Below are 24,854 nucleotides of genomic sequence, written 5' to 3'. Positions count from 1 at the left end.
AAAAGGAAATTACTAGGTTGTATGCTCTTGATTCATATTGCCAAGTCAATCTATTTTCCAAGTAGATTACACAATTGAGAATAATATTGGAAATGCATCTTGAACCAAACTTTCACTGGAATTTTATAGGTTCACAGGGTTTTCCTCCTAAATTTGGAAGTAAAAAATGGTGCCTTATTTCTATTTTAACTTAAAATAATTATTGAAACATTTTTCTGTATGTATGTTTCTAATTATTTTTTGCCAGGTGTGTGTTTTAACTAATCACAAGAAAAAATTTATTTGAGAACATGATGACACCTTCAAGGCACTCTGGTTGTGTGGTTCTCACAAAAATATGTTCAGAAATTATTATTCCAAAGTTAGGAAATATAATGCAGATGAAATATGGGATGTTCATTTTGGAAGGGAGATTATATATATATATACATATGTATCTTTTAATAGAGATATAAAATTTGAAATTAAGTGAAAGATGCTTTTATGAAGACAGGTTTGGTTGCTGGAAACTAAAAGAAAAATGAGCCAGGCTTAGTGATGCATACCTGTAGTCCCAGCTACTTGGGAGACTGAGGTAGGAGAATCACTTGAGCTCAGGAGTTGGAGGTTGCAGTGAGCTGTGATCGTACCACTGCACTCCAGCCTTGGTGATAGAGCAAGACTTTGTTTCTAAAATAAAATAAAAATAAAAATATATTAATAAAAGGAAAATAAAAGAAAAAGATCAGCAATAGATATTGTTTTATCCAGAAAAGAAGTATAAATCTGAAATAATGTGAAGGGAGCCAGTCCCTTTTGCTTGTCTGCACATTATTACTATTCTTGGAATGTGTTAGGTGGTCAAAAACTAAATGACTGACTAATGTTTTACCTTTCCATCCAGGGTCATCATGTATCAGTGAAATCTATAAGTCATTCTTTGATTATAGATTCAGTAATAACTTATATAAAGAAAGGGGGAGCCCTAGAGATTCTAATTATTTTGGAGATTAGTGCTAGACAGAATTACCTGTGTTTGTTTGTCACAGGGTAGCAGGTGCTTATTCCCATTGATTGTAAGATATTATATACTACTTATGCCTTATGGAGGAAGCTAAGTTGTTTGCTTTCTCATCCCTATCTTGTGATCAAGATGCATTCATAAAGCATGGTTGTGACTGTATAAGTTTGTTCAGCAACTGTTTCTTTGGTGTACTCATTATTTATTTTTATTTACAGACAAAATTGTATGTATTTATTGTGTACAACATGATGCTTCGAAGTATATATACGTTGTGGAATGACTAAATCGAGCTAATTAACATACGCATTACTTTACATAGTTATTATTTTTATGGTGTAAACACTTTATATCCACGCTCTTAACATTTTTCAAGAATACAATATATTGCGCCACTGCACTCCAGCCTGGGCGACACAGCGAGACTCCGTCTCAAAAAAAAAAAATACAATATATTGTTAACTATAGTCACCATGTTGTACAGTAGATCTCTTGGACTTATTCCGCCTATGTAAATACCATTTTATATCCTTTGGCCAACATCTCCGCAACACCTGCTCCCAAATGCTCCAGCTCTTTTTGCCACCATTTTACTCTCTACTTTTGTGGAATCAACATTTTAGTTTCCACATATGAATGAGGTCATGTGGTATTTGCCTTCCTGTATCTGGCTTATTTCACTTAGCACAGTGTCCTCCAGGTACATCCATGTTGTCACAAATCACAGAATTTCCTTCCTTTTATGGCTGAATAGTATTCCGTTGTGTATATATACTGCATCTTCTTTTTTCATTCATATGTTAGCAAACACTTAGGTTGTTTCCATATCTTGGCTATTGTGAATAATGGTGCAGTGAGCATGGTGGTGCAGTGAGCACGGTGGTGCAGATATCTCTGACAAACTGATTTCATTTCCTTTGGATGTGTAACCAGGAGTGGTATAGCTGGATTAAATGGTATTCTGTTTTCGTTTTTTGAGGAACCTCTGTACTGTTTTCCATAAGGTTGTGCTAATTTACATTCCCACCAACAGTGTGCGGGGGTTGCCTTTTCTCTGTATCCTCTCCAATACTTGCTGTCTTTTCTCTTTCTGATAGTAAATTCTAACATATGTGAGGTGATAAATCATTGTGCTTTAATTTGTATTTCCCTAATGATTAGTGATGTTGAGCATTTTTTCATGTACGTTTTGGCAATTTGTACGTCTTCTTTAGGGAAATCTCTATTTGAATGCTCTGCCCATGTTCTAGCAACTTTTGATTCAATATCATTAACTTGGTGTTTTACTGAGTCAGTTTCATTAGTAAATGTGGAATAAGGAATGGATTAAAACATGGATGCTTTTATTGTTTCATTAGCAAAACTAGAATCATATGATACTAACATATCAGTAACTTCTGTCTAGAAGACTGATAAATCCCCTGGGGTCATATTATATTCTTTTGTAATGATTTTATGTAGCAGGATTTTTATTGCCCCTGTCAGTTTTTTCATTGAGGTTAGGAATTAGGAATCATCCAATTTTCTTCTTCCAGGTTTTACCTACATTGCATATGATAGTAAAAGCACCCCCTTTCTCTTTTTAATATCCTCAAATTTCCCAATATGTGTTTTCCTGTAACATTCCATTAGTTGGCAATCCCTAACCAATATAGAAAAGAGCGAACCGGATTTTTAGGAGGACCTAGTGGCCATCATTTTCACCTAAAGATTAAATCCACATTCCTTAATAGGAGCCACCATACTAGTTTACTGACTTACCTTTAAATGTTATATATTAAAATGGAAAATGGATTACAAACTTGATTTTTCAATTACATTATGATAGAAAAAAGTATCAATTCTTATTAAAACTTTGTAAATAAATACTTCTATAATGAACTCAGTAAAGATGTTATATATATATATATTTAACTATTGTTCTATTTTGTTTTAAAGATAAAATAAATGAAAATGTGTTCTTAATTTCCATAAACTTATTCACAATGATTTATTAACTTATTATATATATGAACATTTTCATTAGGACTTTTTTTCCCCTCAAGTTCTGAGGGGTTAGTTGAAACCATTTATATACCATTTAAAGGATATTTCATTCCAGTTTGTACTAGTAAAAGCAAACAAATTGAAGTTTATAAATTGATTCAAAGAAAAAGCTTTCTCATATTTTATTTAAAAATAAATATGAAACATAATTCAATCAGTGTATTCAATTCTAGATAATTAATTCTTATTTTGCTGATCTTGGTTTAAGCAGATTTCCATATGAAGTTTTCTGTTTGTGGATGAAAAAAAGTCCTGAAATCCTGAATCAGTTCTTTTGCTTAGTCTAACAGGTTCATGGTTATGATGTCAGTTTAAACTGAGAAACCTGTACCCATAAGTCTTTTTCTGCTACTATAAATTGTTAAGAAAATGCATTGTTCATAAGGCTACCGTTCTTTTGATGTGTCTTTCAAAAGATGAAATTTATAACCTGTAACTTGTAGCAGGGCTTTGGGCAGAAACTACCTGCTAATGATATGATTGATTTGTATAATATGTTTAGCAAAAATTTGCTGTAATAATCAACAATCTTAGAGTGGAGAGGAATGGAGTCCTCTACTGAAGACATACATATTTTTTTTCTGTATAGATTTAGTCATTGATCACCTTGAAATAAGAACATATTGACAACAAGGACATTGACAAACATCAAGGTTTTAAAAATTTCATCCCTAATGTCATGACTTGACAGATAATTTACCTCTGAAACAAAATCTTTCAAAAAATCAATTTGACAGTTATTGTGTTAGTCTTTGAGTATAAACCTAAGTATATGCATCAGTTATCTATTGCCACAATGGCATCACAAAACTTAGTGGCTTAAAACAACAGCTATTTATTATTTCTTGTGCAACAATAATGATGATCTGGTCCAGACCTGGGTTCACGCTAGTGGGTACAACTTCTCTCTTCCCCATGTGGCTTCTCATCCTTTAGAGACTTGCTGGCTTATTGTCATGTAGATGTAGGGTTCTGAAAGAATGAAACTGTGTAAAGTCTCTTAAAGCACATACTTAGAACTGGCACATTATCACTCCATTGGATTCTATTGGCTAGACTGATTCACAAGACCAGCTCATAGTCCTGGAGTAGGTGAACAGGCTCCACCTCTTGATGAGTAGGGCTGCACAATCACGTTGCAAAGGTATGGATTTAAGGAGGCTTTAATTGGCCATCAATATACCGCACTGTGCTTCTAATATGTTTATGTTAATGTAAAAATATATATATGTACATGTGTATTTTGAGATAGGGTCCCACTCTGTCACCCAGGCTGGAGTGCAGTGGCACAATCATGGCTTACTGCATCCTCGACTTCCTGGGTTTGGGCAATCCTCCCACTTCAGCGTCCCATGGTAGCATGTGCCACCATGCCTGGCTAATTTTTCATAGTTGTTTTTGTAGAGACAGAGTTTCACCTTGTGGCTCAGGCTGGTCTTGAACTCCTGGATTCAAATGATCCACCTGCCGCAGCCTCCCTAAGTGGTGGGATAACAGGCATGGAGCCACTGTACCTGGCTTTATTAATATTTTATTTGTTATATATTCAACTTAGGCCAAAATTTTCCTGATTAGTCACCTCTTTTTATATTTTGAGATTTGATAAACAGGACAGCCCTCAATACAGTATTGAATTAGATAAAAATATGGAGCATTGTAACAAGGTCAAGGATCATGAGTCTTGTCAAGGAAAAGACATGACCCTGAAGTGGCAGTAGCCCATACCAAGCTTTATTTGGGCAGCACATGGATAGGTTTGCATGAGAGGTCGCTCCCAGCAAAGGCCTTCCAGAGACCATGACCTGGAGCCACTACTCAGAAGGAGTAGCGATCTCCTGTGGGAGAGGGAAATCAGAGAGGGGACTTCCACGTCTAGATGATGACTCTCAACCACAGGATGGAGAATCTCTGGGTCATTGTGCTCCAAAGAGCAGCAGTGGCATGAGGTCTTTTATAGCCCCAGGATGTGCCTTATTGATGTCTAACAGATATTGGAAGCAATTTCATGGTGTAGGCAAAGCAAGTGGACTCTAAACGGCTAAAAATATGCTTATTTGGGCCGTATTTAAAACAACTGAATGTCTAAGAATTTTGAATTTGGAGCTGGCAAGCTTTCGAGCCAATGGTCCTAATATGCAGAAGTAAACATAAGGACAAATATATAGGAAACATCTTTGGCTTTAAAAAAATAAAATTGTTATAACATTTGTATAACAACCACACAAGACATACCTTGTCATGTCTTGCAGCCCTCCTTTTATATAGTGAAGAAGAAAATCTTTGGTATGATCCTGAAGCCATCTGGGATACCCAAAAGATAGGTTAAAAAGACATCATAATTGTTTTGTTCATTTTTTTTTTTAATTTGTAACTTAAGGCCTGGCACCGTGGCTCATGCCTGTAATCCCAACACTTTGAGAGGTGGAGGCAGGGGATCATTTGAGGACAGGAGTTTAAGACCCACCTGGCCAGCATAGCAAAACCCCATCTCTACTAAAAATACAAAAAATTAGCTGTGTGTGGTGGCACATGCCTGTAATCTCAGCTACTTGGGAGGCTGAGGCATGATAATTGCTTGAACTCGGGAGGCGGAGGTTGTGGTGAGACTAGATCGCACCGCTGAACTCCGGCCTGGGTAACAGAGCGAGACTCTGTCTCAAAAAAGGATAATAATAATAAAATAAAATTTGAAACTTGAATGTGGGGAAAATATTGAAAAAATTGTCAGATGAAGTAAAACATGAACAGAAGTCACAGGTGCCTTTTGAGTAAAAAAGAAGTAACAGAGACTCAAGTAACTAAGTAACTTTAAATGTTAGGAATACCAAACTTTGCAAAAAAGTCACAAAGAAGAGAAAAAAGATTCACAAGCACCATAAAAGGAATACTTATGTGATAAAAGGAACTTTTTGATATATGGGCAAAGTATATTGAAGGCACAGAATGGTTTTCCCTATGTTAAGAGCAGACTGTAATCAAAAATCAGTTTGTCAGTGTAACAAAAGTGATATCATATTCTAATTTTACTTTTAAAATATACCACCTATCTAATGTTTTATAGTTAAGGATTCACAAGCTTCTCTGTTTTATGGTTAAGCTCATCAAAATTTACCATTGTCAAAATTTAGTGTATTAGCTTCTTTTCAAACTCATTATTTGTAAATACAATTTGTTTTCCATCAAGACTTCTATAAATTGTTCACTTCTATAAATTGTTCTTGTCTTTTCTTTAACATTTCAATTATCTAGAGATATAGTATTGATCAAAGTTCATCTGTTTCAGACCTAAGATAAAATTCATTTCTTTTCAATTGTTAATGAAAACCAGACAAATCACATTCATCATTTTGTAAACATGCTTGCATTTCTTCATATTTTTTACATAATAGAGTTCTGATCACTCATATTAACTACAACTTTTACCCCAAATAACTTTCAATTCTCTCTCTGCCTCTGTTGTCTGTGTCTGTCTTTCTTTGTCTCTTTTCTCTCTCTCTCTCTCTCGTACACATGCACGCACACACACACACATATACACACACACAAACTTTTCAGTAGAGGATTAAAAACTCTGTGCCTTTCAAGGCAACTTAGGAGACCAGAAGACTGTAATGACCTAGAGCTGTCACTTCAATAATACACATTGCATATCACCCTACCATCACACATATTCCTTTGCTATTTGCATCTTGTTAGAACATGAAACCTTCCCTCACTTTTTGGCTTGGGTATTTAACTATTTCTATAACAGTCCTCTTATTTCCTCTGAGAGAAATGAGAAAAATATCTCAACTCAGAATCTCTTAGATTTCATAGTAGATCTTGATGCTGTGGACAAGCCAGAAGTAATCATTACCATTTCACCTGCATTCCACTTGATCTCATACATCAATGCCCATTCCTAAAATTTATTACATTAGCCAAGCAAAAATCCTCTTAGAAGGCAGAGCTGCCTCTTTTCTAAGCTATTCAAAATCAGTCTTAATTTAAACAAACAAATACAAAACTTTGTTTCCTATTCTTCAGCTCTTCTGGCAGCTTTGTTTAATAAGACATCTATCGCTCAGTGTACAAAATGATATATATTTGGCTCAGTAATTTATAAAAATTTTCAAGAGAGTGAAAGAGAATGATAGAACGAATCAGCCACTGATACAAAAGAGCTACAGTTATAAGAATGTTGTACAAGGCTAATTTATTTCCTTTTGCAAAGAGGAAAAGGACTTTTTTTCATTTACACACAAAGACACAAAGAGAACTAGCAGCCTCAGTTATACATGTTTAGATATAGGTCAAAAATAAATATACAGCACAGTTTTCTGTGCTTCAACAAATCTCACTGGTTCATTGCAGCTACTTGGGAGTAGGAAGGTCAGGAAGTAAAAAAGATCTCCAACAAATTCTTCTTATGAGAATTTCTTAACCTGGGGCTGATCTCCATTCTAGTGGGTGGGAAATTTTCTCTTGAATGATATTCAAACTAGTGTTCAAAAATGGTGTTATGCTAGTGTTCAAATGACATACAATATAGAGAATATCAGGATATAGTACAAGCTTCAAGAATAACTACAGAAAGACAAATATGAAAAGACAGAACTGGGATTTCCTGCCATCTACCACCAAACAGCAAATTTGTGGCTGGGTCAAATAATAAAAATCATACTCCACATTTCAGTTACCAAGAGAATAAAAATAATAGCCATGTACAAAACAGAACAAGACTTAAGAATAAACTTAACATAAAAATTAAATAAAACAGACTAAGAAAATAATGCAAAAACAGAGTGAGCGTGAGTCACAGATTCACTCTGAGAATCAAGAAACTTGGGTCTGGGATTCAGAGGTGTAGGTACAGATCATTTTTGGGGCAAGACTCAGCCCTGGTGAATGAATTTACCTGGGCATCTCAGTCAGTGGAACTCCATTTGTGAGAGGGCAGAAATAAAAACATTAAGAAGAAGAAAGCATTTTTATATGCTAAAAATTGCAAGAGAACTAGACTTTGGACTTTGGAAGACTTTGAAAAAACTGGCTATCATATGTAAAACATAACAGGTATATACATATAAAGAAAAAGCTGACACAAGGTTACCAAGATTACAGATAATCTGTTAATGGTAGTAAATCTTCAGTTTTCCCAAATGTTATTAATCACTGCTAGGGCCACTGTATTAGGGTTCTCTAGAGGGACAGAACTAATGGAATATATATATATATATACACATATATATATATACACATATATATATACATATATATATATACACATATATATATACATATATATATACACATATATATACATATATATGTATATATATATACACACACATATATATATATATATGAATTTATTAAGTATTAACTCATATGACCATAAGGAGGTCCCACAATAGGCCATCTGCAGGCTGAGGAGCAAGGAGCGCCAGTTGGAGTTCAAGACTGAAGGACTTGGAGTCTGATGTTTGAGGAGGCATCCAGTATGGAAGAAAGATGTAGCCTAGGAGACTAGGCCAGTCTCTCTTTTCACATTTTTCTGCCTGCTTATATTCTAGCTGCACTGGCAGTTGATTAGGTTGTGCCCACCCAGATTAAGGGTAGGTTTGTCTTTCCCAGCCCACTGACTTAAGTGTTAATCTCCTTTGGCAACACTGTCACAGACACACTCAGGATCAATACTTTGTTCCTTCAATCCGGTCAGGTTGACACTCATTATTAACTACCACAGTCACCCATAGCTGTATTGCAGACTGGTCATTGTTTGCAGTATCACCCTTCCCATCTGCTGATCCTATAGGCCATGATCCTACCACCATAGTACAGAGACTCTCAATTCAAAGCATTTCAATCGAAGTTACTTTTCTGATGATGTTTGGTTAACAGAATATCAGTGCCAAATAATTAAATAATTTTGAAGTACTCTGTAGTTTAAAATAGCTTCTGGGACAGGAAAATTATTTGAACTAACCTGCCGTGTCATATGAAAACATTCTTTTTGGAATAGTTGTAGATAGACTGACAAATTTACTTTCTTTTGGATTTCTTTTCATTAGAAGGTTAATTTTATCCATGTAATATTGATCTTGGCATATTCAACCTTCTTTGGAGGACCTTACTGATGTGTCCTGGTGATACCATGTATTGAATTCTATGTACCAGTTATAATATATTTCCTATTTCAATGTATTCATCATTGAAATAATTTAAAACTGTGGAAGCATTACTTTTTCATATTATCTATAATAAGAAATTGTTTTATTTTTAGGATAAAAGGTACTCCAAATAAAACTGATAAACTTGACAGTAAAGTTAAAAGAATTGGACCACACATAGAAATCTTCCAAGTGTTCCGAGAAAGAAAAAAATTCGTGATCACCCCAAAATTGATTAGAATGGTCACCATCATGCAGGCACATGTCAGGGGATGGCTTGAACGGAAAAGATTGCAAAGAGTAATGACCAAGGTAAGAGATCCATCAGATATTATAATGTGTTTAAAATTTCTCATTAGATTCAATTAAGTAGAATTTTGAATAGTCATCTGGTCAATATGCCTCTGATTTTTCTAAGTAAAATTCTGTGTACATACTTTTATTGTTTGTTTGTTTTGTTTTTGTTTTTTGTTGTTGTCTTTTTTTGGAGATAGAGTTTTGCTGTTGTCGTCGAGGCTGGAGTGCAATGGCATGATCTTGGCTCACTGCAACCTCTGCCTCCTGGGTTCAAGCGATTCTCCTGCCTCAGCTTCCTGAGTAGCTGGGATTACAGGTGCCTGCCACCACATCTGTCTTGTTTGTTTCTGTATTCCAATGCCTAGAATGGTGTCTAGTATGTAGTAGGCACTCAACAAATACCTATTGTATTTGATTATATGTAGGCACTCAACAAATACCTCTTGAGTGGATGAATTAATATAATTGTAAAAGTTTATCATGGCAGTTTAAGGAGATCACACACACACACATCCTTAAAGTTCTGTTTACACGCATTTGATACATGCTATATCATTTAATTATAGCATTTCCTAATATCAGAAATAATTATAGAATCATTCATAACCTCTGGGACAAAAATGAATCTAAAAAATTGAGAGAGAAAGAATGGGCCAAAGATGAGGGTGAAAAGGAGTGATTTAATTGATAAAGAAAATGCTGAATTTCTATATGGAGATAGAATTTGCAATTAAGAAAAGTACTTTTAAAGGATCAGAGCCAATATAAAGTAGATTGTTGACTTTTATTTGGTTATAAAATTTGTTATGATCATTGATTTTCTTTTTTATTCCATCACTGGCATGGTGCTTTGTCTGTTGGATGATTGTTTTGTTGATGTGGTTAAAGTTGTTTTGCCTACTGTCAAAATCCTAGTGTGACAGCCTGTAATGCAGTTAATAGTAAGTTTCCTGGACTGTGCCTGTGTGAAGGGTTGCTGTTGGGGGAATTCTTGATAACTTTCTGCTCTAGAGGGTGCACAGCAAATCACTGGATAATTGTCAGCACTGTGGCAGTCCCTCCACTGGGAGACTTCCATAGTCATATTGCTTTACTGCCACTTCAGAGTTTGTTGCTGTGGACAGTGCCTGCTAGAATGTCTGCTCCAAGTTTAAGATTACTCAAGAGACTGTACAATTTCCATTCCCTATGAAAAATTTAGTTTGGAATTATTTGGAAATAATGAAGCAGCATCAAATTATCTTACCAGTCATACATCAAAAGACCACAGAGATTGCTATATTTTGATATGAATATTTTTCCACAATTAAAAATGTCCTTTTCCTTTAAAAATTTTTGTGCTGTTTGTTTGCATGTGTTTTGGTATAAGTAATAATGATATTAAAAAATTATAAAGACACAAAACAGGGTATGTTCCTCAATGTAAAGCTTCTAGGCTCTTACTTGCTTTCAATATTTTTCTCTAAATATTTATAATTTTAAAGTTTTAATACTAAATTAAATATATTCCATTGCTATTGGCTAAAAATGTTGAAATTCCAGGACATAGGAATGGTTGATAGCTACAATAATAAAAGGTGTTTGAAATTGGCTTTTAATAAATATTTGTTGAATCAATAAATTTGGAACAGCCCTGGAGAATCTGAATTTCAATATTACAATAAGAATAACTCAATGGTCTTCAATATTTTGGACGTTATAGAATTCTTTGAAAATTTGATAAAGTAGGAATTTCCTATCATTATCTCAAAAGAACAAAACAGAAATAGTAACAAAATCTGAACCTATTCATGAACCTATAGGACAGGTCACCTTGTATAGCAGCAATCCCCAACCTTTTTGACGCCAGAGACCAGTTTTGTGGAAGACAATTTTTCCATGGACCAGAGCAGGGGCAGGGATGTTTTCAGGATGAAACTGTTCTGCTTTAGATCATCAGGCATTAGATTCTCATTAAGGGCACACAACCTGGATCCCTTGCATGTGCAGTTCACAATAGGGTTCTTGCTCCTATGAGAATCTAATGCTGCCACTGACCTGACAGAAGGAGCTCCGGCAGTAATGCTCGCTCACCCACCATTCACCTCCTGCTGTGCAGCCTGGTTCCCAACAGGCCACAGACCAGTTGGTTGGGGACTCCTGTTGTATAGAACAGTTTTATTACATAACATGTGTGCCAACACAAGTACCTGGAGACCTATGTTCATTTATTCAATAACATATGTATTTTTTGATTTGATAATAGTTACCTTATACTGGGTCCAATTTCCTGCCTGGTGTGTGAAGAGCATACATAGTCTAGTGAGCAATGCAGACAACTGAAAGAAGTCTTAGATATCATTAGAGCATTTAGAAAGGCCATTTAACCCCAAGTGTGTTTGATGTGGCAATTGGATAAGACCAATAAACTGAGATCTGGAGGGTGAGGCTTTATTTTATCAGGTATACTGGGAGGCTGAGAGGCACAGGAAAGACAATATCAATGAGCTTAGGTGAGCTATTTACATTTACGGGCTGGGGAATAGCTGGGAGGACAATGGCAATAAAGGAAGCTGAAGGTAGGAATCAGATTAATAACGTTCTTAAAAACCTTAATAAGGAGTTTATACTTGGTGTCTGAGAATGGATGCCTTTAAAATAGATCAGTGACACCAATAGATTTGTATTTTTGAAAAATTACTGACTTTGGACAATGGATTGGGAGGAGAGAGTGACAAAATGGAGGGAGAATAACTAGCATGCTTTTTCAGTAATCCAGTGCATGGTGGTGATGGAGAAATGGACAGTTGATAGGACTTTGGGTTTGGTTGTATTTGGAGATAAAGAAGAGGGTGGAGTCAAGAATGATTTCCAGGGTCTTGTCTTGAGCAATCTAGTGTAAGGTTGAGAAATGCAGAATTTAAGCGAAAGGGCAGGCAAGAGGGAGCAGAAGAAAGGAACGAAGGTAGAGTCCAATTTTCAACACTGTGTTTTTAACACTGAGTCCAATTTTCAACACTGAGTTTAAAGATTCTGTGGGAAATCCTTGAGTTGTCTGGGAAGCAGTTGAGTATATGGGTCCAAAATTCAGAAGGGAGATTGGGCCATATAGAAAGACTTGGGATTCATCAGTAGTTCTGAAATTATTTCACTGAAGAAGAATGTAAAACCCTCTCATCTATAAAAGTACCTCATTTTGGCAATGAATCTCATCGTATTTCTGAGAAAGCTCTTCCCCCAGGTGATGCTCCTTTACTTCATTCAGGTCTCTGCTCATTGTCACATTGTTGAAAAGCTGCCCCGTACCTAACCTGTACAAAATAACTCTCTAATCACTCCCTGTCTCTTTTAAAACACTTTATTGTTCTTCATGGCACTTACTACCACCTAATATATATTTGTTTATTAGATTATTGCTCCTTTCACTAAAATGCAACCTCCTAAAAACAGAAATTTTATCTTTCCTGATCTTTATTCACAAGGTCTTGTACATTCTTGGCCCATACTGGGAGCCTAATACATGTTTTTAATAAATTATTTTCAAGAGAGTGAAGGATACATAACAGCATTTTGGGGCCAGGAGGGATTGAAATTTGAGAAACCTCTTCTAAATATGTTGATGCAGCTCCCTGACCAAGGATGCCCTCCTTGAAACCTGCCACCACCCATAGATTTGAGAATCATTGTTACTGATACTAACTGGAGCCATGAGAGTCAGTGTCATTGTCTAGGGAGACTGTATAGAGTAAAGAGAGAATCATAAAAAGAAAGACTGAGAGAAACTGGTTGATGTTCAAGGGGAAGCAGAGGATGAGTATTCCATAAACACTAAAGTAGTAACCAGAGAGGTAAGAAGAAAACCAGAATGTGCTAGATCAAGGAAATTGAAAGGCAGTACAAGGAAGAGGGTTAGGTCCATAGTCTCCAATGCTGCTAGACAGAATTTTCTGGCTTTAGTAACAGTAAGTTCATGCAGTGAAAACATCTGCAGTAGATAAAATGAGGCACTATGAGGTTTAGAGAAGGATAGTTTAAGATAAAAAATATTTATGTATGCTTAAATGCTCATTGGAAGAAGCCAGTAAGAGAGAAAGGTTGTCAATACAAGAAAGATGAAGATAATCCATATTATAAGGCCTTTAAGGAGATTAGAGGGGGTGGATTTCTAATTTACTTGACAAGATTAGCGTTAAGTGAGAGGAAACATATTTCTCCATTGTTGCAGGAGAAGAAGATGTGTAGATGCAGCTAAGTGTTTAGACTTGCTGGTGGGAAGTTGGGGTTGCAATAAACTAATTGTTTTTTCTTCCTTCGTGAAGTAAGGAATTAGGCCATTTGGTTAGAGTAAGCATTTAGATGGGTTTGAATGTTTGAGGAGATTGAGGTAATACAGAAAATGGCAGAGAGATGCCTTAAAAAGCATGCATGAAATTCCAGGCCACTTTGAGAACCCCACTGATGTTGGTGATCAAGAATTGGAGTAGTATCATTTCTCCAGGGTGTATAATTTTCTTTAGTAATTATGAAAAATGAGGCATGGAGATATAATTACCCAAAATTGGACATCTTGCAAGTGACATAGTTGAGAATGAATTTTGAGAGTCAAACATAAGGCTGTCTAGCTCCAGAGCACTATAAAACGAGGACATTCTGGTACCAGAAGTGTCCAATTATTGCAAATGGTGGAGTCTTTTCTCAGGTCAGGCTCAACGTGAACATTGGAGTTTCCTGCTGAAAGCCAAGGCTAGATAATACTCCCACCTGACGCTAATAGAGCTAATCCAGGTGAGCTCACATCAGAGACATGAAGCCAAGAACCACGGCCTATAGAGAGGCACCCTTTCTATGGCAATCAGGAGCTGCTATTTAACATTTTTCAGAGTACACTGGGGGAAAACAATATATTTTTATTTATATTTAATGATAAAGTTGACTGAGAATGTTTATTTAACAGTTTCTATACTGAGCAATTAGACATAGAGTGATTGAGGCATATCCTTCAGGTAGTAGTAAAAATAATCTCTTTGACTCAGATCAAGATGAGTACAGCAAGCAACAGTGACACAGAGGAGAGGCCTGAAAGAGGGCAAGAGGAACCAAACCTAGGAGAGACACATGTCCAGTAGCTATGCATGGATAAGGTCTTCGCTAGTTTCTTAGTGGATGGGGAAGTGAATATAAGATTCACACTTAATGGTATTTGTGGCTTGTATATTTGTAAGTGTGTGTTTATGTGTATGCAATTGAGATAACTATTTAGAATGTTCAATTTTTATTTCACTGTGTATAGGTTTAGCTGTTTTAAAAACATTTTCCCTTTTGTTTTTATAAGGCTTTTGAATAAATTTTTTTTTTTATATTTTCATACCTAAATGCTTAGACAAGGTGGGACTTCAATCAACAAACGTGGTCAAGATATCTTCTTATAGGTCTATAGAATCTTTTTTCAAAGTTAAAAGTCAAACTGGCAAAATAATTGCTGAAATATGACATAAAGTTTAAAAAAGCCTAACATATAAAAATCTCTTACAAACTGATAAGAAACACACCAATGGAAATTAAGTCCTACTAAGTGTCATATGATGGCGGAATTCTCCAAACAATGAATAAATTACTTAAGAAAAAAGACATAACCATATCAAGCAAAAGCAAACTGAAATAAATACTGGAAAATTTTATTAAATGTTGATAAGTATAATACATTTGTCCATTAAGATAACAGAAATTGGAATATTATAATCAGTAATTTACAATAACTATATTGCAATATTGCTGTTGTAAGTAGAAATTTGTACTTTTTTTCTGATAAATTCTACCTTGAGAAATATTTAGACTTATAGTGAAAGATTTACATACTGAAATGTACTAGCACAATAGCTGAAGCATATTTCCATGCAAAAGGCTGGGAGGGACACTCCCTGTAATAAAAAACACATGGATGGACCATTGTCATTTTCTCTGGCTCAACTTCCTAACCATGAAACGCCCTAGGTAACCTTCCAAATGCCTGAGATCTGAAAAGGGCTCCCTTACAAGATAGGTTGTGTTCCCCAAAAGAGTTATTACATTCAGAGGAAAAGGTACTCAAACTGAAGTCGGTGGTTGCCCAATGCCCTTCCTTTTCTCAGAAACATCATCTGTCCAAGTAGCACATTCCAAGAGGGAACTTTTCTATTCAGGTTTTAAAGATACAATAAAAAAACTGCTTGATTCTTAATTATAAGCAAAAGAAATCCACTTACAGATTTAAGCAGAAAGATATTGAATAGGATATTGTATAGAGGTCTAGAGAACTAAGTTCAGAAACATAAAGGAATAGTAAAGGCTGGGTAGCTCCCAGTAATCCAGCCAAATCCTATACAGAAAGAGTCTGATGCAGACACTGAATCCTGGGTGTTCCTGACTTCACAAATGCTGCCCTTGAAAAATGTATATTGGTACTACAGTTACTCTATCACACAAATAGATTTCCCACTGTTTCACTCTTAAAAGCATTATTTGTTTCCATTCAAAGTTTGGGATTGGTGGAGATAATGGATGAAGTTCACGTGTGTGTATCCTAGCAACAGAAGAGGTATGAGTCATGAGCATCTGACTTTTGGCTTCAAATTGTGGGAAGTGAGTTCTGCCTCCCACTAAGATTCATATGTAGGGAATGTGCCAAAAGTGTGACCAATTTATTATTTTTTTAAAAGACAAAATCCTATTGAACAAAAGGCAGATTAAAAATACATGTTGAAAAATGTTATTAAATGTTGAGAGACATTAGCAAACATCCAGAATCTGCTATTAGATGGAAGGAGAAAGGAGAAGAGGAGGGTAATAAAATTATGCTAATTTATTTTCATTCAAATAAACAAAAAATATTATTTCACATAAAAAGAAAATAACATGACAGAAACAAGAAAAATAATGTGTAATATGGGCCGGGTACGGTGGCTAACGCCTGTAATCCCAGCACTTTGGGAGGCCGAGGCGGGTGGATCATGAGGTCAGGAGATCGAGACCATCCTGGCTAACATGGTGAAACCCCACCTCTACAAAAATACAGAAATTAGCAGGTCATGATGGTGAGTGCCTGTAGTCCCAGCTACTTCAGAGGCTGAGGCATGAGAATCGCTTGAACCCAGGAGGCAGAAGGTGCACTCCAGCCTGGTAACAGACCGAGACTCTGTCTCAAGAAAAAAAAAGGATGAAAACACTAAATTAAAAGGAATGTAGAGTATAATTAAGTGGGCTCTGGAATGCCTCTATGCTAGTTTCAAAACCAATGATACAATTTACTGGCTATGGGGCCTTGGGAAAGTTATTTAAAGATTTTCTGCTTCAGTTTTTTCATTTATAATATGGTATGCAAAACAGAGAAAAGGAAAGCCAACTCAGCGAAAAATGTGTAAATGTAAACACATTCCTAAACAAACAAGAAATAATGAAAATTTAAAAAATTAAGCCTTTAAGAAGTCAAGAACAGGAAAATAAATCTAAACATTATTTAGAAAGGAATTAATAAAGATATATAGAGACATTAATAAGCCAGAAAATGTAAAATGTAAAAATAATTGACTTGTTAACTAAAAGGGAATGGCTCTTTAGAAAAGAGAAAACAAATTTGAAATAGGTAAATATTTAAAACTTTAATAAAAAACTGTTCTGGTGGAATGTTGAAAATGCATACACAGAAGAATGTAGTCACGGGTAAACTAATAAAACAAAATTTGCACATACGCTGAAAAGGGTTAATTTCTTGAATATTCAAAGAGATTTTTAGATATCAACAACAACAAATAAACCTTAAAAAGCCCAGGGAAAAATAGGTAAAGGACATGAATGTACAATTTCCAAAGGAAGTAAGAGACAAAGATTTGAGCACCCAGAGTGGACTGCTTAGACAAGAATAATTTATAACAGAATAATACCTTAATAAGACTACATCGTTTCTGGCAGAGTGGGCTACATATTATGGAAATCTGGACACAAGTATAGGAAGTGTCTGTGAAAGAAGCCAATATTGGAAGCTCTATTCTATGGGAAGTATGAATATATAATAACAAAGCAATTCATAACGGAAATCTCTGAACTTCAGGGAGATTATGTTACACTACAATGCATATATTTACCCAACCTAGGCAATAAACAATAAATACACCCAGAATCTAAGAAACTAGGTGAAATAGACTAAATGAAAGAGGCAAAATCAAATTAAATGTAAATACCAGAAATATATAAGGAACTTTTCTGTCTTTGTAGGCTTTGGATCATGGACCAGATATGAAAGCAGTTATTAACATGTATGGCAGACTAATCCACCGTGTTAGATATCGACATGGTCTTTGGAGGACAAGACAAATTGTCAACTTAGCAGAGCTAGAGGAATGGATGGACCGAAAAAAATGTAAGTGATGCAGACACTTCTGGTTTGAATTTCAGTTTGGAGTTAATTTAACCATTGGAATTTTAAATATAATTACCTGTAGAAAGCAAAGGTAGATTATATTTTATATTGCTATAAGCAATTTGCATTTTAAGTTAGCATGTTGTACATTTGAATTAATTTATTTGGATCTTCTGCAAGTAACAGAAAACTCATTCTAGCTAACCAAAGCAAAAAGGAAATTTAACAGGAGAATATTGCAAAGATAGTAAAACAATTAGATTTCAGACTGAATATGAAACACAACTGCTTCAGAGATCTAGGGAGCAGGAAATAAGGGATAATCTCAATTTGCCTCTGGGGGATAGATAAGCCCCTACCACTTAAAGACTCTTTGTTGCTATGCTTCAAATTCATATTCCAGGGAGACAGCAACTGATATGTATAGCTTGAGTCATAAATCCAACACTTTGCCGTGGGTGGGTAGGGAATCTTGCTTGAGAGTTGCACAGAAACTGTGTTCATTGGAGGAGGGGTAGCTGCACAAAGGAAAATTAAGTATTTATACCAGAATAATAGTTAATGGACACCGAGCATACTAAACAACACATTGCTTCACTTTGGGAGGCCGAGGCGGGTGGATCACGAGGTCAGGAGATCGAGACCATCCTGGCTAACATGCTGAAACCCCGTCTCTACTAAAAATACAAAAAATTAGCCGGGCGTGGTGGCGGGTGCCTGTAGTCCCAGCTACTCGGGAGGCTGAGGTAGGAGAATGGCGTGAACCCCGGGGGGCGGAGCCTGCAGTGAGCCGAGATCCTGCCACTGCACTCCAGCCTGGGCGACAGAGAGACTCTGTCTCAAAAACAAAAACAAAAACAAAAACAAAAAAACAACACATTGCTTATTAGTGTTAGAATTCTATTCGTAGAACAAATTATCTCATTTATATCTTAATTTTCAGAGATCCCAATTTATATTTATATTTAATGAAGTCAGTATTGCTTAAGATTAGGATAGATTATTAGAGCCAGTTTCTTGACTAAAAAAATGATATAACTAAATTATATTTAATTGGAATCATTGTCTTACTGCTTTATAAGGTAAAAATGTGAAAATGTTGGTAGTCTCAGCTAGTCATATAGTATATATTTTACATTTAAGACTGTAAGTTCCTTGAAGAAAGGGATTATGTCTGTTATATTTATCAGTAAATACTCACTATCTAGCAAATGCCTGGTTTCTAAGAAGGGCTCAAAAATATTTGTTAAAATGATAGTTTTCATGAAGTTATGATGAAATTATGTGCTAAAAGCTATTTGCAGATAACCAGAACTCTTTGAGTTAGAATAGTTTCTTTTCTGTGGCTAGAGGTAGAGGGAGGAAGAAGTCAGAGAGAGGAGAAAGAGAAAAGAGAGAAAGAGTGTTCTATATAAGTCAGAGGTCACTAGATCAATTCATCCAGCCCAGCCCAACAGCCTGGTTTCTAGAGAAAACAGCAGAAAGCAGCAAAGTGTTGGAGAGATGGGAAGACAGGAAGAAGAAAGAATGAGAAAGTGAGAAGAAAGAGAGAGAGAGAGGCAGAGATAGAGAAGATCCTTCTCCCATTAAGAAGCTACTTGGACTCCTTTTACTTATAGAACCGAGAGAGACAGAGAGTGAGAGTCAGATTTTAAGACTTTTGCCCATAAACTCTCCATACCACTAGTAGAAAATTCAGGAAGATCTTAGTACTTTTTATGAATAGTAGTTTATATTATATAATCTGATATGAATATACTGATTTTATAATACTTATCAAAATATATACTAAAACTTTACAGTTATTACACTGACCACATTTTCTTTTCCATCCACTTTAATTTTTAGCTGCTGACTTCCAAATCACATATCCTTTCCAAAATGCTCCTACCATTTTACTCAATTAGTCTTCTCTTCATACCCCAAACTATCACTAAATTGATTTTTTAACATTATGGAATGTTGCTTATTTTTTGTAGCTTTACTTTCTTTCCATGGTTTCTCCTTCTCAATTTGTAATGCAGATTTCAATATTTTTGCATCCTAAAATACCCCTCAGTTTGAAAAAAAAAATGTGATTTCTGTTTTCCAGGCTGGACTCTGATGCTTTCTAGCTGAGAAGCTTTTTGAGTAAAAGTCTTATAGATAGTGAGGGATAAGCCAGGTGGACTATGGGGGAAGAAGTTTCTAAGCAGAGGGAGCAGCAAGCACAAAGGCCTTAATTTGGAGGTGGCTAGTCTTGGAGAAAGCCAGGAGACTAGTATTACTGGAAAGAAGTTTGTGACTGGAGAGCAGAGCACAATGAAATTGGAAAGCTAGTGGGGAGCACAGGTTATGTCAAGCTTTATAGACCATTGCATTTTACCTTGAGAGAACTGGGAAGCCATTGGAGGATTGGGAACAGCAGACTATGAAGCAACTTGTGTTGCAGACATCACTCTGGTAATTTTGTTGAGAATAGGCTCACATGTGGCAAAAACAGAATAAAGGAGTCCAGCTAGGACAGATGGTGGTCTGTTCAACATAGGAGCTGAACAGTAGAACAGAAATTGGTAAATGAATAATTTAAAGAATTACCAACCAGAGCATCCATTTACATTGAGGGGTAAAGTAACTCAATAGAGATAGAATTTGCAAGTTCTAGTTTGTCTTCATGTTACTTAGAAAATTCTTCATCCTTTCCATTTGTTGGTGGCTATTTGGGTGACATTTGGCAGATACCTATACACTTTTTAAGCATCTTTCAATGATCAGAAAATTTCATTAATTTTCGTGATTTAAATTTTATATTTACCCTCAATATTCATCCTTGAATATTAATTCTCCTTGCATGTTGCTGAAAGTTTGCTCATAGGGCATAATATACAGGTTAAGGGCACTGTTATCAATTATACAGTTTCAAAGTCATGATATTAATAGGTATATCAATATTATCTTGTGAGAAACATATACAATGATTAATTCAAGGAGAAACTAATAAAGGTCTATATACTTTTTCAAGGAGAAATACATTTACTTAATCACAAAAGTAAAAGGTGATATTCTTTTTGTTTTAGTTTAGAATCAGATCCTGAGACAATAATTCAAGTACAACTAATTTGCTTGGGAGTTAATCCTAGGCAATACTGTTAATGGAATGGAGAAAGGAGACAGAAGGGAAAGGAGTCAAAAAAGAGTGCAATATCAAGCAAATTACTACATGGACAACTGAAGCTTAAACCCTCTAGGGAACTCAGAAAAAACAGTGTAAACAACTTGCCTTGAGTGCTGGGTCTTTACCAACCAACTTGCCTGAGTCAGTGGTTGAGGCCCACTGCTTGGTACATAGATGGGTTGAGTGAAGGCCTGTAGCCAGAGGGAGCCCTTAGGCAATGGAATGCAGATGCTGGCAATTGAAAGTCAACTTAGCATGCATAGAAGTAAGGGACAAGGAGACATGGATGGGGCACTGAAAGAAACTGCTCTAGTTTGCTTATTTCAAAAGAGACAAATAGCCATAAATACACTAAATATACATTTTCATTTATTTTACTGCTGTGTTTTAGGATCTCAAATAGCTATTCATATTTAGACAATCACTAAATATGTCTTGAATCTGTTGATGTCTCATAGCTATCTCTCTCAACTAAATGAATGAATGAATAGAAAAACTGAAATCCATGTGGTTGAGTGCCAGGATGATGTAACTTCTGTTAGAAACCACCTTGGTGCCCTTTGCCATTGGCAGCCAGAGCTAAACCTGTATTTGAGCAGTCCCTGACATCCTATAAATGTTGACTTATATAATCAACATTTACAGGATACAATTATACAATTCATGGGGTTAAATGTAACATATTTCAAAGTAGAAACTCAGTGTCACTTTTTTGAAAAAAGAAAAAAGGAAATTATTTATGGAAAACTACACTTATAAAATGTATGCATCAATTTTTTTGCTCATTATCTAACTCCTTTCTAAAGTCAAGTATGGGAGATAAGTGATAGGTGGCCCAAATGAGTGGTTTTCTGTGGTAGTCTTGAGCCAGGAGTGACAAAGTATCTTAAATGTGAAAGTAGAAATACATGAAGTTAGTGAGCAAAAAGTAGACATGGCTCCCAATTAGGGGCCAACTTTAGAAACAGAATAAGCCATTCAAAGTGGAATTACTGATTTAAGTAGTTAGAATGTGAGTAAAAGCCAAAAAGAGGTGAAAAAAGTAGAGCAGCTAATAAACAATGAAGAGTGAAATGGATCAGTAGGTGTCAGGTCCTCAGAAGTCCTGACATAAAAACTGTCTTATGACATGGTTGAGTTGAAATTATAGGATTTATGGTCAATTGTCATGAAGCCAGTATAGAAGATGCCAGTATTCATCTTGGAAAATCAAGTAAAAATTTCACTACTGTGGAATTTGAGGAGAGAGAAACATGCCCACTTCCTTCTAACCTTTGCCAGAAGGTTGACATAGTGCTAGACTAATCATGGAGACTTACTGGTAGACAGGAAAATAAAGCTAGAGTTAAAGTTTTTACTTGATGTATTGTTTAAAAAAATTTTTCTTTTACATTTTTGTCCTTTTAGTCTATGAAATAATGTTTGCTAAGAGGGAAGATTGGCCAAAAATTGAAAGAAGTGAGCTCCCCAGTTTCTTCAGTGACTGTGGTCATTTCCCATCTCAGAAACAAATTGATGATACTTGGGACCTGGTCCATCAAGGTGAGTAGTTTCTCATTTCTTTTTGTTTCCCCCTTCTTTTCCTTTCAACTTCTTTCTTTTCTCTTTCCCAACTTTCCTTAGTTGTTCTCTTCCTTTCTTCATTCCTTTCTTTACTTTCACTAAATTTTTTGTATAAGTCCTTTCCCTCAAATTTCTTTGTATCTGATCTTAATATTTGTGAAGGAAAATGTTTGAAAAGCAGGCTAAAAGAAGTTAATACAATACAGGTTTTTTTGGAGGAAGATGGAAGAGGTGGTTTTCATTTCTATAGTTTTTAAGTATTGTTGGATGTAAAATAAGTTACATCAAGCTGAGTATATTTTAAACCATCGTATTTTAAACACTGATGCTAGGAGGCTTTCTCCTGCATAGTTATATTTGGTATTGGAGAACACGGTCAAGTTAAAATGTATAAACATTGCAATCTATTTCAATATAATAGACTTTCACAGAAAAGCATTTCTTTTCTGAATAATACATGAAAAAATATTGTTTATGAGAATATTTAATAAGTTAAATTGAGCAAGATTTCTCTCTACACTAAAGACTAATAAGGGGATGTAAATTGTCACAAAAGCATGAAAAAATCTCCAAGAATTTTCCTTTAATATTTTAAGATTCTTTTCAGCTTTTCTTTCTTTTTTCCCCAGCTTTGTCGAAGTATAATTGACAAATTAAAATGATTTATATTAAAGATGTAATGTGATGATTTGAGATACATATGCATTGTGTAATGACTACCACAATCAAATTAATCAATATATCCATCACCATCCATAGTCACCGTTTGTGTATGTAAGTGTGAGTATATGGTGAGGACACATAAGAACTATTCTTCTAGCTAATTTCAGGTAATCAATACAGTATTAACTACAGTCACCATGCTGTACATTAGATCCCCAGAACTTATTTGTCTTTCAAACTGAAAGACAAAAAATTTGTATGTTTTGACCAACATCTCCTTAATTCCCTCCGGCCCTCAGCCCTGGCAACTGCCATCCAACTCTATGCTTTTATATCAACTTTTATAGATTCCACATATAAGTGAGACTACACAGTATTTGTGTTTCCATATCTGGCTTATTTAACTTAACATAATGTCTTCCAAGTTCATCTTTATTGTGACAAATGACAAAATTGCCTTATTTTTAAAGGCTGAACACCATTCCATTGTGTATAATACCACTTTTTAACAAAGTTGGAGGCATCATGCTACCTGACTTCAAACTATACTACAAGGCTACAGTAACCAAAACAGCATGGTACTGGTACCAAAACAGAGATATAGACCAGTGGAACAGAACAGAACCCTCAGAAATAATACCACACATCTACAACCATCTGATCTTTGACAAACCTGACAAAAACAAGCAATGGGGAAAGGATTCCCTATTTAATAAATGGTGCTGGGAAAACTGGATAGCCATATGTAGAAAGCTGAAGCTGGATCCCTTCCTTACACCTTATACAAAAATTAATTCAAGATGGATTTAAGACTTAAATGTTAGACCTAAAACCATAAAAACCCTAGAAGAAAACCTAGGCAATACCATTCAGGACATAGGCATGGGCAAGGACTGCATGTCTAAAACACCAAAAGCAATGGCAACAAAAGCCAAAATTGACAAACAGGATCTAATTAAACTAAAGAGCTTCTGCACAGCAAAAGAAACTACCATCAGAGTGAACAGGCAACCTACAGAATGGGAGAAAATTTTTGCAATCTACTCATCTGACAAAGGGCTAATATCCAGAATCTACGAGGAACTCAAACAAACAAGAAAAAACAAACAACCCCATCAAAAAGTGGGTGAAGGATATGAGCAGACACTTCTCAAAAGAAGACATTTATGCAGCCAAAAGACACTTAAAAAAATGCTCATCATCACTGGCCATCAGAGAAATGCAAATCGAAACCACAATGAGATACCATCTCACATCAGTTAGAATGGTGATCATTAAAAAGTCAGGAACCAACAGGTGCTGGAGAGGATGTGGAGAAATAGGAACACTTTTACACTGTTAGTGGGACTGTAAACTAGTTCAACCATTGTGGAAGACAGTGTGGCAATTCCTCAAGGATCTAGAACTAGAAATACCATTTGACCCAGCCATCCCATTACTTGGTATATACTCAAAGGATTATAAATCATGTTGCTATAAAGACACATGCACATGTATGTTTATTGTGGCACTATTCACAATAGCAAAGACCTGGATCCAACCCAAATGTCCATCAATGATAGACTGGATTAAGAAAATGTGGCACATATACACTGTGGAATACTATGC

The 24,854-nt window shown here is 35.5% G+C and overlaps 1 protein-coding gene across 1 annotated transcript in view; it reads left to right on the top strand.

Moving 5' to 3' along the window:
• IQCM (IQ motif containing M) overlaps positions 1-24,854 on the top strand; it is a 483,244-nt gene that overhangs the window by 250,504 nt on the left and 207,886 nt on the right. The window contains exons 11-13 of the mRNA XM_058436810.1: positions 9,312-9,510; positions 17,722-17,866; positions 22,428-22,562. Coding sequence (XP_058292793.1) covers positions 9,312-9,510; positions 17,722-17,866; positions 22,428-22,562 — 479 coding nt within the window. The remainder of the gene's footprint in view (positions 1-9,311; positions 9,511-17,721; positions 17,867-22,427; positions 22,563-24,854) is intronic.

Source organism: Hylobates moloch, unplaced genomic scaffold (assembly GCF_009828535.3).
Source record: "Hylobates moloch isolate HMO894 unplaced genomic scaffold, HMol_V3 SCAFFOLD_3, whole genome shotgun sequence".
Taxonomy (NCBI): domain Eukaryota; kingdom Metazoa; phylum Chordata; class Mammalia; order Primates; family Hylobatidae; genus Hylobates; species Hylobates moloch.
Note: the sequence above shows the minus strand (reverse complement) of the source record. Positions and strands in the feature narration are given on the sequence as shown.